The 14,750-nt window shown below is 42.1% G+C and overlaps 1 protein-coding gene across 1 annotated transcript in view; it reads left to right on the top strand.

Annotated features, from left to right (window-relative positions):
• Positions 1–8,028: 8,028 nt before the first annotated feature.
• Positions 8,029–14,750, top strand: part of galnt2 (UDP-N-acetyl-alpha-D-galactosamine:polypeptide N-acetylgalactosaminyltransferase 2) — a 65,970-nt gene continuing 59,248 nt past the window's right edge. The window contains exon 1 of the mRNA XM_085452465.1: positions 8,029–8,535. Coding sequence (XP_085308591.1) covers positions 8,440–8,535 — 96 coding nt within the window. The 5' untranslated portion in view covers positions 8,029–8,439. The remainder of the gene's footprint in view (positions 8,536–14,750) is intronic.

Below are 14,750 nucleotides of genomic sequence, written 5' to 3'. Positions count from 1 at the left end.
ACTGGACTGGGTTTAAAACCACCACTGCACTCTACTGGAAGGGCCAGAGCCGTCTCTATTTTCTGAGGTGGCGGAGGTCATTTAACATGCTCAGGATTGTCTACAAGTCATGGTCAGTCCCATTTTCTATACTGTTGTATGCTGCGGCAGAAGGTTGAGGGTGGCGAATGCCAACAGACTCAATAAACTGATCTGCAGGGCCTGTAGCATTGTGGGGGTGGAGCTGGTGGTATTAGAGTGTTGGATGTTTTTCAAGATAAAGACAATGCTGAATAATACTTCCCACCCACTCCACGAAGTGCTGACCAGTCACAGGAACACATTCAGTGATAGACTGACATTACACCCTCCAAAAAACAGGAATCCTTCCAGTAGCTTGTTGAATATTAATATATATGATAATGTATCTGACAGTTGAATTTAGAAGACATGTTCTTGCACAATAGTTCACATCCATTGATGATCAGATAGTTTAAATTGTCCAGTTTTATAAATATCTCTGAAATTTCATGGGAATGTGAAGCCGTCTCATACTTTGTTTATGTTGGTTTCATGGTTGGATACCTGCCTGTAAATCACATGTACAGATTGTTAACTCAAGCAAGCATCCCTGGATACCAAAGAGTTAACTGACTCACTTAAACTTCAAACCTTTGAAAAGTTAGATTCAGCTGCTTTCTTTTGGATGAAGGTTTTTATTCAAAAAGAATAAAACAGCGGGGTGTAGAAGCACCTTTAACCTCCAAAGTCATCAGATGTATAAAATCATACCTTTTATATTTTAGAGGACAGAGAAGAAACTTTCTTTTTTATTTGATCGGCGTCTCGAGTGTGTGTTGGCTCCATGATGTATTATGCACCACCACAGCTGACTACCATCACCTTTGTGAACATTTAAACAGCTCGAACTAGCAGAGTTACAAGGATTATGTAAAGTAAAGCAGTTGCGTGGAGTGGCCTGAGGAGGGTTGTAACCAGACCTGCAGGTACCACAAACACAGTTGCACCTCATATAAATATCTGTTTAATGCATACAAAACTGCAAGGAGATCACTTTAGTTACACCCTGAACCCTAAAGACACAGCACATGTGTGATTGCAGGACTTTAAATGACTCCTTTGTCCTGTATTCTTTTTGCGTTTCAATCATTGCATGGTAACAAATATATTAATTTTAAGTTTGTAAGTTTATTAAAAATGCTTCCTCAAAATTCTTCCACCCTTCAGCATCTTTATGAGCAATGGCAGGAAATATGTTGCTGGAGTTTGAAACTTTTAAATCACCACATGCAATTTTTGGATATATTTCTACCATTTTAAAGTAAATTTATTCATTTGCACAGATCATATCATTGTGTTTTGCAGCTGTTTCGCAATGGTAACAAAGCACCGACACTGAAACATAGAAATCATACTGGTGCTGCGGCTTACATGATGATATGATGTTTCTTAATATAGTCTGCAGATCTTCAAGCCCCTGCAGCAGTGACTTTGCGTTGGTTGCCGATTTGCCCCTCTACTTCTGAAATCAACCCTGTGTCCTCTGTGGCTATTAACCGCCGGTGTGATCGCGTCAGTACAGGAAATCTTAACACCGTGTTTGAAAACCAGAAGCTCATTAGCAAAACCACCTCCCACTGAAAATGTGATTATAAGCCAGCGCACCTGCTTCCATTTTCTTCACCCACTTAGCCTGAGACTTCCTGACTGTAAGCCCTACATAAGAAAGAATAAATGAATGAATACATAATTAATTAGAAAATGGAGAAAAAATCCTTTTTTTTTCTCTGATGGATATACTGGGCATGTTGCTATTTTTCATCTGCTGCACTTACTCATAGCGGACAACAGCATATGTGTAATCAAAATATGAAAGTCAAAATATGACATTGTTTCAGATTTTAGGGGGACAAATGCTTGTGAAACATTCAAAGGGCTCGATATTTCATGTGTCGCAAAATTCTGTGCGCATTTTTTGCCTTTATTCAGTTGAATATAGAAGCGGATCAGACAGGAAATGTGTGGGAAGATCTGAAAGGCTGGTATTCTACAGAGACCGATTCAAAGGGGAGATGCTGCAGGTTATCCGCGTGTCTTTCAGACTGCTAGGCTCAGTGTTGAGCCCACTTTTTATTGTCGTTTCTAGTGTAGAGGCTTCAACTTAGTGCAATAAATCTACACACTTCACAGGTGAGCCAGAGCAACACATGCCTGAATGAAAACAGACACAAAACTGGGCTGGATAAAAGAAAAGATGCAAAGTGAAGGTCGGCGTCAAGAATGTTGATTGTCAGGTGGAAATTGGGTGGATAAACATCCAGAATTTAATAAAGAGTAAAGCAAGAGAAAAAGGAGACGTTTCAGTTATACATATAAGAAGAGCTCCAGGAAAAAACACTGCCTATTGATGGAAAAGCTGATGAATTAACCGTTTAAAAAAAGACCAAATGTTGATTCGATCTATAGGATTTGTAGCTGTTTTACAATGGGAAAAAAGTGATACTCATTATTTGGATTTATAGTGCACGGTGGGCACTTTTTTGGCAAGACAGATATTGCTATTATATGATCGCAGCTTTCATCTAGACACACGCTTTCATCATACATGCTCTGTTTGTTTGCAGCTGCTAAAACTGTTCATCTAACGATGAAAGCATGCCTATTTACCATTAAAAGTGTATGAAGAGCAGTTTAAATCTGCCATTGTGTGACCCTCCCTCCTCTTAGAAACACTGATCTAACAGTTTTTTTGTTTTGTTCTTTTAATATTTCTATCTTTCAATACATCAGCCGCGCTACAAAGACTGGCAGTAAGTGACAGCTAGGATTTTCATGCTTTGGAGCGAGTGTTTAAACTGACAGTGTTTGTAAACATTAATGCAAAACTGTCAAGAAAAAAAGGGTGGGGGGGCTAGAGTCGAACTCTTTCAGTATTTACAGAGATATACTGTACATATTGGCGTGACTTGTGCTTGAATAACAGATCTGGAGCTTTGATGTCTCTTAAAACTGGAAGTGCTCAGTTTTTAAATGTTGAGGGGGGGGAGAAATTAATCGAAAACATTTTTTTTCTTACAACCCTAAGTAGTCAGATATACGTGTTTTTAAAAGTACTAAATGGACTCGTCATCACTGTGCCTGCGAGTACAGAACTTACCCTCTCATAATGCATCGATCACTCTGAAAACTCCCGTCTTCCAGGTTCTGCGTTAATGGCATAAATGGAAAACGTTTTTATTTACAGGAGTGTCACAGCGCAGATCAAGAGAATTGTTTTTTTTATAAACCTCTTCTCCCCTTTGGTTTTCTTTCTTTCTCTCCCTCTCTTTCTTTCATTCTTTCTCCCTGTCCTATCCCCCAGTCATGTCTGTCCCGTTTGTAGCAACTGAAAATAAAATAAATTCATAATTATAATAAAGGTCAATCAAATGGACCAATATGGCAAGGCCATGATGATCCACTTGGTAAAATAAATCCGCTTGGCATCTTTCTTGGCCTTAAGACAACAATTCTGATGGCTAAAGATCCAAGCGGGACACAAAAAAAAGGAAGAAAAAAAAACCTCGTTCCCTTGAGGTGCCGCTTGCCTCGGTAAAAGCTTCACAAATGAGGCATAAACTGCAGGTAACAACGGAGACAGGAAATGTCTTGTTAAAGGTTTTCCCGTGCACATCTTCAGCTGTTCTCAGAAACACTGGATGCTGTTGTTTTGGCTCTTTCTGACTTCTTCTGGCTCCTTGAAAGCTCTGAAGGTGTGAGGTATGAAGTCTGAAGAGGCTGCACCTTTTAAAAAAAAAAATGTGTGGGTCACTAGATTTTGCAAACCAGCAGCGTGTCAGAGCAAGTTTGCTTTTAGGGTCTATATATAGAACAAAGGTGTTTGTGCAGAACAGAAATGATTCGCCCTGGAGTAAAGGCTAACTGTATGACCCCCACAGCATAAGACAGCCACTGGATCACCTCACTGTAGGATTCACCGCATCTTAATATACACTCAAAAGCTGCTTCATTAGGTCATTAGGGTTAGGTTGTACCCTCTTTTTCCTTCAGAACCATAAATTCAACATACTAACATAACAGCATCACACAGTTGCTGCAGCTCTGTCAGCTGCACAGCCATGATGCCAATCATGATGCATGGAACGCCATCCTGCTGCAGGCATCGGAAGATCGGTACACTGTGGTCGTAACAGGATGGATATGGTCAGCAACTATACTCAGACAAGCTGTATATGGTGCTCAATTGGTACTATGGGGCCCAAAGTCTATCAAGAGAATATTCCTCACACTATTACACCACCACCATCTGCCTGAACTACTGATACAAGGCAAACTAGGCCTTCAAATCAAATAGGCATTTTCACCCAAAGAAGTGGCACTAACAGGATATTAACCATCTCCATAAACCTTAGAGATGGTTATGTTGGAAAATCCCTGCAAATCAGCAGATTCTGAAGTACTCAGACTTTGGCACCAACAGCCTACATTCAAAAGGCACTGACATCACCTTTCTTTCCTATTCTTGGTTTGAACTTGAGCAGGTTGTCTGGACTATGTCTGCATGTCTAAACGCACTGAGTTGCAACCGTGTGATTATCTAATTAGATATTTGAGTTAACAAGCAGTTGAAGAGGTGTACGACATGGCCTCGCAGTATGTGACCTCACTGTGGGAGTCAAGCATTCAGGTTTTTCGTGTAATCGCTGTCTAAATACTGCATATATGTCTGGAAGAAAAGCAGACTCTGTAATGACTCTAGCGATGCCCAAAGAGCCAGCTGACACTGAAAGTAACTGATGGCCTTAGTTTATCTCTGGCAAGTCAGCTTGAAGGATCGGTACACACTAATCGTAAAGTACGATGGATCTGGAAACTTTGTCATCAAGAAAGCAGTCCCCGGTCACCACAGCTTGAAAAATACTTGCACAATTCATCTCTGAGTCTGACAAATAGTTGGCAGTTGCACTGGGAAATTTCAAAACTGGATCCATTCCTCCATGTTCCAGACCTGGGGAAGAAAATCCCTTTTTTTCTTGGCAGCAGTGACTTTTAAACAGTCCTCCCAGCTCAGCTAATGTTGAACCACCTGCACTTTAAGTGAATGAGCTCATATTCCGCTGCCAAAATATTCCTCTGACTGTTATTCTCCGTGCAACTCTTTCTCCTCTGTGTTTATAACGTTAGATTTAACTAACAAATTTGCACAGAGTCTCAGAAAGCCTGGGATTCTACTTCCTGTTATCATATTGTTGCCATCTTTGGAAATTTGCCCATTAAATGTGGCTTATTTTGTAAAATTAAAAACTTCCCTCGGATGGTTTCGTCATGTTTCACTGACCCTTTAATTACAGTTTTTAGATTTCAGCTTTAATCCAAAAGCCAAAACAGACTGTAATTTGCATATAATTAAGTTCCTGTGTATATATATTATCATAACATAAAATGATAAAATACACCACACTTGTTCTTGTTTAATGGCTGCTGCACAGGCCTTTAAAAAAATAAGACCAAGAAGACAACAACATGATTTAACAAAGTTAGACATGACATTTTCTTGCTGCATAACAGCTTCACAGCCATGATCAAAGCCAAAAAGATGTCACTTGTTGCTGCTGATCTTTATCTGAAATCCTAGAGCCAAACTGACCCCTTCGGGGGTAACTTGAGATTCTCATAAGAGCTAATCAGGGCATCGGAGGCAAAAGGGCAAAACATAAAAACCTCTTTTACTTCAGTGCTGCTAAATAAGCACATCTGTTTCTGTGCTTCTTAGTCCTCCTCCCCATTCTCTCAGTTTGACTTCCATCCATCCATACTTTAAAACTACTGTAGGTAACATAAACACACCGAGTCTCTTCTCAGACCACCATAGCGAGAGCAGCGCTGAGTAAATGTGTGTTTTTCTGCATGTGCGTCTGTCTCTGTGTGTACTGCTGGGACATCTGCTGGGACATCTTTGGAGAAAAGCACAGTGTGTGTATTGATAGGATCTCTTTCTTTTTTCTTTTTTTCTTTTCTTGGACCGAGAAGCATTTTGCTCTCCAGTCAAAATCTCATTTTGTCACCATTAAAATGAAAAATGTCAGAGGCAGATTGAACCACGCAGAACATGAGCTAGACCTTTTAGTTTAGCCAGGGGTGTTCCAGCTGAGCTCGATGTCAGAGAGAGTTGGTCTGAGTGCTGCAGATCATAGAAAAGTCTATTTCAACTGTGTTTTAAAAATGTTAACAATTTTAGGCAGGACGAATGTTTCCTTTTCTTTGTGTCTGAAAGTTTTGCAGTTTTATGGATTTCGACTGCTTAAAGCCTCTGAAAGCGTTTTACTGTGAGCAAAGGAGTCTAAGCGCACGATTTTCTTCCATCGTTGTCACGTTTTTCACTGCTCCTCTCATTAGTCTAAAGATACTGGGGAGGTGATGACATACTGCACATTTGAGGAAATTTAAAGGAAACCTATGATACTCATTTCCAGATCCATATTCTTGTTGTTGGACTCTACTAAAGCAGCTTTGCATGCCTCACAAAACCCTTATTCGTCTTGCTGGGCTTGGTGCAGCCGCTCAGAAGAGCTTGTGAATGAGGCATGTTGTATAAAGTGCTCAAGTAGATTAGAAAAGTGCAACATGGGAACCAATACATTTACCATTTCAGAATATCTGACATGCAAAAAAGGAAAATATAAAAGATTGAAATTGTTCTTCCTATTTAAGAAAGACCATACTGAAAATCATACTGTACGTGAATCGTGCTTACAAAATAATAAGACGGATGAATGGATGCATGAGTGGATGGATGAGGTCAAGTTCCTCTAGGACACATGCACATGCATTAGCTGCACAATACCTCCGCTCCTTAAACGAGGAAGAAAATTAATTAGTCTTTCCCGCTTTTCCTGCCCTTGCAGGGGAAAAAAAAAGAAACTCTGGCTAATACAGGAGACAAAATTTATTAGCTTTTTCAATAAAACCAGTTAAGCATGATTTATCTTTTGTCACTGAATGCATGGATGATGTGATAGTTAGTCACTTTATAAATGCAGACAGGCGTCTGAGGTTTCCATGGACATGTTTATATTTATAGTACATGTCCTTTGGGAAGCAGCCAGGCCACTATGAGCACTGATTACTGATTTAAAAGAACCGATAAGTTGTTTTCAAACACCAGATTTTAACTTCAACAGCTTATCAGGACCAACCAGCTACATCCAGACTGGTCTGAGCACAGAGGTAAGACACAGCTAACAAGCTTAGAATGACTGTGACTGTCTGCTTTAACGTTCTACTTAAACTCATTAATCTCTTTATTGATTAATCAGTGGATTAATTGATTGTTTGTCTGCAGTTCAAAATCAAAAACCTATTGTTAGACCAAGAGGCGTCAATTATGAACTTTAATGTTCCTGGGAGGATCAAAGGTAGGAAGATCTTAACCACTTCAATATTGTAAAGTGGCTCCACATGTTGAGGAACTCAAGATTTTTGCTTTAGGATACAAGTGATGGAAAAGCAGTAAACAGTCACAGTTTAAGTTTACAAAGGGAAGAAGTCTGGCATTTTTAATGGAAAAAAATATTATTAATAATTAATTTTACAGTAAAATAGCTCAGTATTGTTATTTTCTGACCATTCATTAGATTAAATACGAATATGAGTGAGAAATGACACGAAAGGTTCCACTGTGGGATTCATTTTTATGGATTTCACACCAATCTAAAGGAATGGATGCAGTTCCCATTGTTCCTTTGCTGTCCCAGATCTTTTTACTGAAATAAACCTATTTCGATGTGCAACATCATGGGCAGGAAGGAGACATGGAAAAGAAGTAACTCTTCAACCCCCCCAAAAACAAACAAACAAAACCTCTGCGCTGTTTAATCCGTCTCTACCTTTAATGGGTCAGTTCATGTCAGGGCAATGAAAGGTTTAAACGGGAAGCTTTCGTTTTCAGTTTTTATACCCGGTTTGCAGCAGGGAGGATATCTCTGGCGCCCCTACCGACTCCTTAGAGCGTATGCGGCTCCACACAGAGTGAAATCACGATGATCACACGTCCTCTCTCACAGCTCCCACAGACACATAACTGAACGTTTACAAGTCATTTCCTTCGGGGACTATCCAGCCCCTGTTTCTCGGTTTCAGTAAGGAACCGCTCGGTACAGCTTGACTCGCTGACGGCTCCGGCCCTCTTCCAGGCCGGTGTTTTGATTGGATTAGAGTCGGCTAGCCTTTGCCCTCTAACCTCGCTGATGTTTGCTTGCTGCTTCCTGCTCGCTCCGCTCCGCCTGATCGACTGACGAAGCCTGCCGAAGCCGCTCGGCGAAGCGCCCTGCACGGACACAGCAGACCGGGACAAGCCGCCGCTCACAGCCGAAAGGAGAGCCGAGCAGGGGGAGCCGCGAAGCGCACACACGGGCGGGGGGACGCAAAAACCAGGCAGCCATGCGGAGGAAATCAAGGATATTGTTGTGCTTTGCTGTGCTGTGGGTGCTGGGGATAGCCTACTACTTCTACTCGGGGACAGCGTTGAGTCGAAAGGTAGGGTTTCCTTTCCTCGACTGCTTTTTTGTGTCCGTGTGGAGGTTTTCTTCCAGGACAAAGCGAAGATGGAGCGCTGTGGTTCGGCGCTGTTGAGCCTCTTTTCTTCCTTTCTGGGGGCTCGGGGGGGTTGCGGCTGCACGATGCGGAGAGGAATTAGTTTTTTTAAAGAAAAAAAAAGGGGGGAAAGGCCTGCTTGTATCAGTGGCGAGGCATTGATTTGGTTGGAGATGTGTGGACAAGGGTAGCGGGGCTGGATGGCTCGCTCACTCCCTGGCTGGTCGGCGTACACAGACCTCCCGCTGTGCCGGGGCTCGGAGCGCGTCTGCACCAGGCAGCCCAGCTCACCACTTCACGGTGCCGGCTGATGTGACAGCGGAATCAAGCATACAGGGGGGTTGTAATTAATATAAGGCTGCTGGCCTGTCTCGCAGGGCCGGGGGAGGTGGAGGTACCGGTGGTGGTGGGGGTTAGCCTATAGAGCACGTCAGCACAAGCTGCTGCTGCTCCGATAACTAGGTAGAGATCAGGAAGTGTGCAGATTAACGCCGGGTTAAAGCTCTACGTGCACTGTGCTGTCAGGAGGAGATTTTCTTTTAAAGCGGCGTCTTTAAAACACATTTCTTCTTCTGATTTTAGACTTTGTGCTGCACAGATCCCCCCTTGTTAAAACATTTTTACACTGAATTAAGCCGATGCAACGCGGTCTATCAGCCCTGCGGTGAATCTCCAGAGATTTATCTTTATGTGGCTCATATTCTGTCCACCTCTTGCCTATCAGAGAGGGTTAAATATTAGAGGTTGGAGATGAAAGGAGATATTAAATATTCTGACTTTTCTAGTTTAAAAATCTTAAAAGTTCCTCAAAATTCTCTTTTTCACGTCCTTGTCCCGGAATGCTGTCCGGATAAAGTCACTAGATGCTGTGACAGTCCAAACTTCAGCAGGTTCATCAATAATGAAAAATAATATTTAGTGGGAAACAAATATGGGAATTTGCTGCTTTCTCCTTTTCCTAACATATTATAAAAGGTTTGAGTTCTTGACTTGGGCAACAGCATAAAGACATCACCTCTCCAACTGGCCAGCTCAGGTCTGGTGTTATGGATCAGACGATTACTTGAGAAATGACCTGCCAGATTAATCAATAAAGAAGATAATTGATATTGGTATTAATAGAAGCACCTCTCAGTATAAGGCAGTGCAAATGAACCCAAACTGCCTCCTCCAAAGTGACCACACAGTTGAACTGGCACACTTCTACACACACTTTGATAAAAACCTGAACATTATAACCTCCATTACAGCAGCTATTAGACTAGATTTTCTATAATAACCTGAAGACATGTAGCTGTCTGTTCAGCCGGACAATAAAGGTGAAACATCACAGCTGGTGGGGTGACTCTGTGCATGTTTAGGAGCCATGGATTTCAGTATCTGGCCCGTATATGCAAGCAGTACATAATCCAGGTTAAATAACCTCCAGGTGTTCATGAAGAGTAAGGCACGGCAAAGCTAAACTTACACATATCTTCTGAGATAGATGTGAGACACTGGGTTTTGCCTTGGGAGAGCACCTAGCGTGTATGTGTGTGTACCTGTGTGCTAATGTAAGTCAGTGAATTCTGGTGTGTGAGTGAGTGAGGTGTGGTCTGCATGGGTGGTTGTGTGCACAGTACACTGCCTTTATTACCTCTCCAGGCTGTGTGTGTGAGTATATGTGTGTGAATGTCCTGTGTGTATCCCACCTTTCTCTTGTCTTGTCCTATCTGTCTCTCTGTGTTTGCTTTGCATCAGTCAACCCTAGCAGCACTTTTACCTTTCCGTTAGGCTGATAGCTTTCCTCACTCTGTGTGTGTGTGTGTGTGTGTGTGTGTGTGTGTGTGTGGTTCCTAGAGGGGTCAAAGAGACACTCCACAATAAGCAACTTTCACTGGCGTTGGGTTGCAGGTGGCATTAATATGGATGATGGCCTCCACCAGGTTGGTGTCTTTACACAGAGGGACATTTAATCTGGTTAAACAAAAGCGGTGCTGCACAGGTGAAGTGTTGTTTTTTCCATCGCATCTCCCCCCGTCTCAGTCTGAGAAAGCGGAAGCATTTAATGATCTCTCTCCCCCGCTTTGCTGTCATGGAATAAACTCCGTAATAAATGGACTCGACGCTTCATCAAGACTCTCAAAAGATTGACTAAATTTCATGGATGTGCTTTTTGTAACCAACTGAATAACACATTCATAGATTTTACAGTTACCGGCCGGGGTGCAATAATTCCCCAAATCCACAGTTAGGTTTATTAGTGATTTTTGGGCACTGGTCTCTTTTTTTTAAGATCAGGCTTAAAACTTTCCTTTTCGATAAAGCGTATAGTTAAGGTTAGATCAGGTGACTCTAAATCTTCCCTTAGTTACGCTGCAATAGGCCTAGGCTGCTGGAGCCTTCCCACAATGCAGTGTTTCTTCTTCACTCTGTATGTTCATACACCACTTTACATTTCCACAGTGTGTCTTTTGTCCTGTTGTCCTCCCCTCACCGGCAATTGGTCTCGGCAGATGGCCGCCCCACCCTGGTTCTGCTGGAGGTTTCTCCCTGTCAAAAGGGAGTTCTTCCTCCCCACTATCCCCAAGTGTTGCTGACGGATGTGGTAATTGTCTGATGGTTGGGGTTTTCTCTTCGGAGCCATTTCTATGTGTTAATTACTGTGTGGTCATGTTTCATATGCAGTGCCAGCAACAATACAATAAATAGAAAGCTGGGACTCTCTTGCCTTCTGGGTCCTCGCTCTTTGTTGTGGTCTTTTTTTTTTCTTAGAGAAACACATTTGTCCCTCAAGTTTTTCCACATCTTTGTACATTGCCTCACATCTATTCTGATTTTTGTGAATGTCCCTCGGAATTTGCTGACACATGTGAGTCCTTGTACTGGTACTGTAAATATCTTTTCTTATATATGAGGCATTGATTGCTGTTCTCTACTAATCAATTCAAAAACTGTGGTGAAGTAGTATCCAGAAATGCACGGGAAGAATCGACAGTTTCTGGTGTGGTGCACGTGAGGTTAAGGCGCAGAGTTTCAGAGGGTTTTGCAGTTACAGTGTACCTATGGTGTAAATTTACCACAGAGCTGTAAATCCCCGGTTAAGGCTACTTTGCAATATGCAGAGGCTTGAGGTGACGTTTGTTGAGATTTGGTGACATTTAAATAAAATGAAATAAAATAAAATGGAATAATTGAACTGGGCTTTACAAATTTATACAAAAACGTAGTTACATTATATGTACATCAATGGCACTTATCTTTTAGTTTCAAATATCATGCAGTACACAGCTATCGTGACACCTCTAACTTGACATATCTCTTCAGTATTATAGCTTTAATCAGACTAGCATGCTGTAACCCGGAGCCAGCAGCTTCTCATGGTTAAATAAACAAAAGCTAGATGGACACATTGCTAATTAGCATATGATTTTAATGCATTTACCTAAGGCTATTATTCAGCCTATATTTGCTGAAAGGCTGTTTACACCAATACAAAACAGACCCTGTGTTAAACTGTGTATATAACTACAAAGTAGTGCCCCTGAAGGCTGCAGCTATCAAGCCTTCTCCTCATTTCTCCGCCATGGCCATAAAACACTTGTTCTGGTTGGTGTTTGAGTAGACTCATGCAGGGAGTGGCTAAACCTGTATGTCACCTCTTTGTGACAAAAGAAGAGACTAATGGAGGTGGCAGCAAATTGCTAACAAGACCATGGATGTTTTCTTAGCTGTGATTTTGAAATTTGTAACTGCTCTTATTAACTTCCAGGATCATATCATTTTTTTTGCGTGTGAAGCGTGTTTAAAAACACATAAAATGCTTAATAATTATGATCAGAGAGCCCAAAGTGCTGATTGCAAAGTGTTGCCAATTAACCTGCAATCGCTTTATAAAATGTCAGTGACTTCCTCGGTACCTGCTGGTGTTTCTTTGGGTCACGTTTTTAATTAAATTGAGATAAGGGCAACCGGCAGATGTCGATGCAGTGTTGAGTGGTGCAGCGTGAGACTTCAGAGCAACCTTTATAGCTCACAAAAACACAAGATATTTATATGCATCTCACCACCCCCTCTTATTTGTAACACATACTGCTTGCATCCAACAAGCTACACTTTATTGTGTTATTGGTGCTCACAAACACCTTGAGGTGAATTCAGCATCCTGCCAGCATGAAGAGTAGGACTCGGACTATCATGGCAGCTATTTCAAATGCCCACTCTTGAATAATCTGAAAGACCACGTCTCTGCCAGAAGAATTAGTTCAGCTGGCTTCTTCAGCTCTGTCATGATACTGTGGTGTAGATCAAAGCTCTTGGCAAATAGCATTTCCTCTATTATCAGCTGAAAAGTCCCGTATTTGGAAGAATGTGTCTCTTGTCGGCTCGTGTATGACAGTTTAAAGACTTTCTGAGCACAGTATCAGTGCCTGTAAGCTAACATCACGGTGTTGGAGGCAAAAATTAATGTGGCCATCTCTGACAAATTGTCTGCATTATTTGATAGAGCAAAAAAAAAAAACCCCCTGAAATTTCACAGTGTTCCAATAGAAAAACCTTTGGACAAAATGTTCCTGTTGTTGTTGTTTTTTTTTTGATCAAAGATATTGTGGTCTATCTTAGGGAACATTGATTTTTCTTTTAATATTCAGCCATTAGCGAGTCTGCTCGTATTGAGCCGAGTTGTTTGAAGGGAGAGAGGGAAATACTCGGCGTCATCACAGCTGATTATTATGTCTGAGGCACAGAGCAGAGGAAAAAAAGGGGGCGTGCATGTGATTCAGGTGTGCACAAACTCCACTTCTATGCGTCTGACGTCTTTGTTTTGCAGTGTGTAATCAACATGTCAGAAAAGTGTCAGCACTGAGGAGCTGACAGGAAGCTGCTACGTGCTACTCTCCCATGAACGTTGTACAACCTCATTTGTACTTTAAAAGTATTATCCTGTTATTTCTGGAAAAGTGTAGTAATTTGTGTTATCAGCCTCCTACAGTTGGAAATGAAAAAAAAAATCAGCTTTTTTCTGTGATGATAATAACTGTGAAATCTCTCTTCTCCTAGTTTGTAGCATAGCGGGTACTCTTTTCTTTTCCCATACTCACTCACTACAGTATGTACTACGGCGGGGAACCTCAGGGGTCTCCTAGCAGCTGGATGTGGTACAAACCCTCATATCTGCGAGCGCATTGTTGCACACAGGAGGATAATGTTGCAAATACGAGCCTGCTGCCTCACCAGGATACCCCATTAAAGTCTTCTCTGTTGGACAGACCTAAGATTTTTCTTCCTGCCAGCTCTCGAGGAGCCAGCTTCTTACCGAGTCTTGTTTTCCTGCTAATCAGTGAGGTGCGAGCAGAGCTAAATGGCTGATAGAGGAGGGTGGCACCGCACTGCAGGAAAAAGCAGCAAACGCGGGCTTTATTAAGGAAGTTATTATCTGTTGGAGAAAAGCTCCAGACAGACGGTAATTGGATTTATCAAAGAGTTGTTCTTCAGATGAAATCTGTGACCCGCACCTATCGAAACGGTTCAACCTGTGTGTCTTAAATTAGTGACAGAACAAGGGGAAAAGCAGAAGAGGGACTGTGTGGGAGCAAATCACAAACACATGCTGTAAACAGTAATGCCAGATTCATTCATCCGCACATCGACACAGTTGCTATGGAGCTCGGTTTTTACCCAAAGGTGCATCGGGCCTTGAGACGTGCAGGTAGCCTTTTGGAAAGAGTTATTCCTCCAGCGAACCTAAATGAATTAGCTCAGTGGGTATCGCGGCTGACTGAAGGTTGCAGTCTCTGCTATCTGCAGCTGTAGGCGTTCAGCCTCTGCCTGTCTGTGCCTGTTTCAAACTTCGGCTTTATCAATGCGTCTGTCTCTCATCGAGGGTAAGCTTTGCTTCACTCGCTCTGAGCGCTTTGTTGTTTTTAAAGCGGGAAACGCTAGAAGAAAAAAAATGGAGAAGAGGCAAATCACGCTTTTGGCGAGGGCGAAGATGGCGATGATGTTGGATCGCACTTGTGTTTTGTCTTCATATACAGATGAAAGACGCTGACCTCTGCTCTGCAGCGCACGAGCCCGCACCGTCTGCTGAAGACACAACACTGCACGCACACGTAAACAGACCAGCATCTGTAACATAAGATTTAGGGAAATCTGCGTGCACACACGCTGCGTCCCTC

The sequence above is a fragment of the Copadichromis virginalis genome, linkage group LG1 (assembly GCF_057382275.1).
Source record: "Copadichromis virginalis isolate Kocher_CV1m ecotype Utaka linkage group LG1, C_Virginalis_male_GT1.1, whole genome shotgun sequence".
Classification (NCBI taxonomy): domain Eukaryota; kingdom Metazoa; phylum Chordata; class Actinopteri; order Cichliformes; family Cichlidae; genus Copadichromis; species Copadichromis virginalis.
Note: the sequence above shows the minus strand (reverse complement) of the source record. Positions and strands in the feature narration are given on the sequence as shown.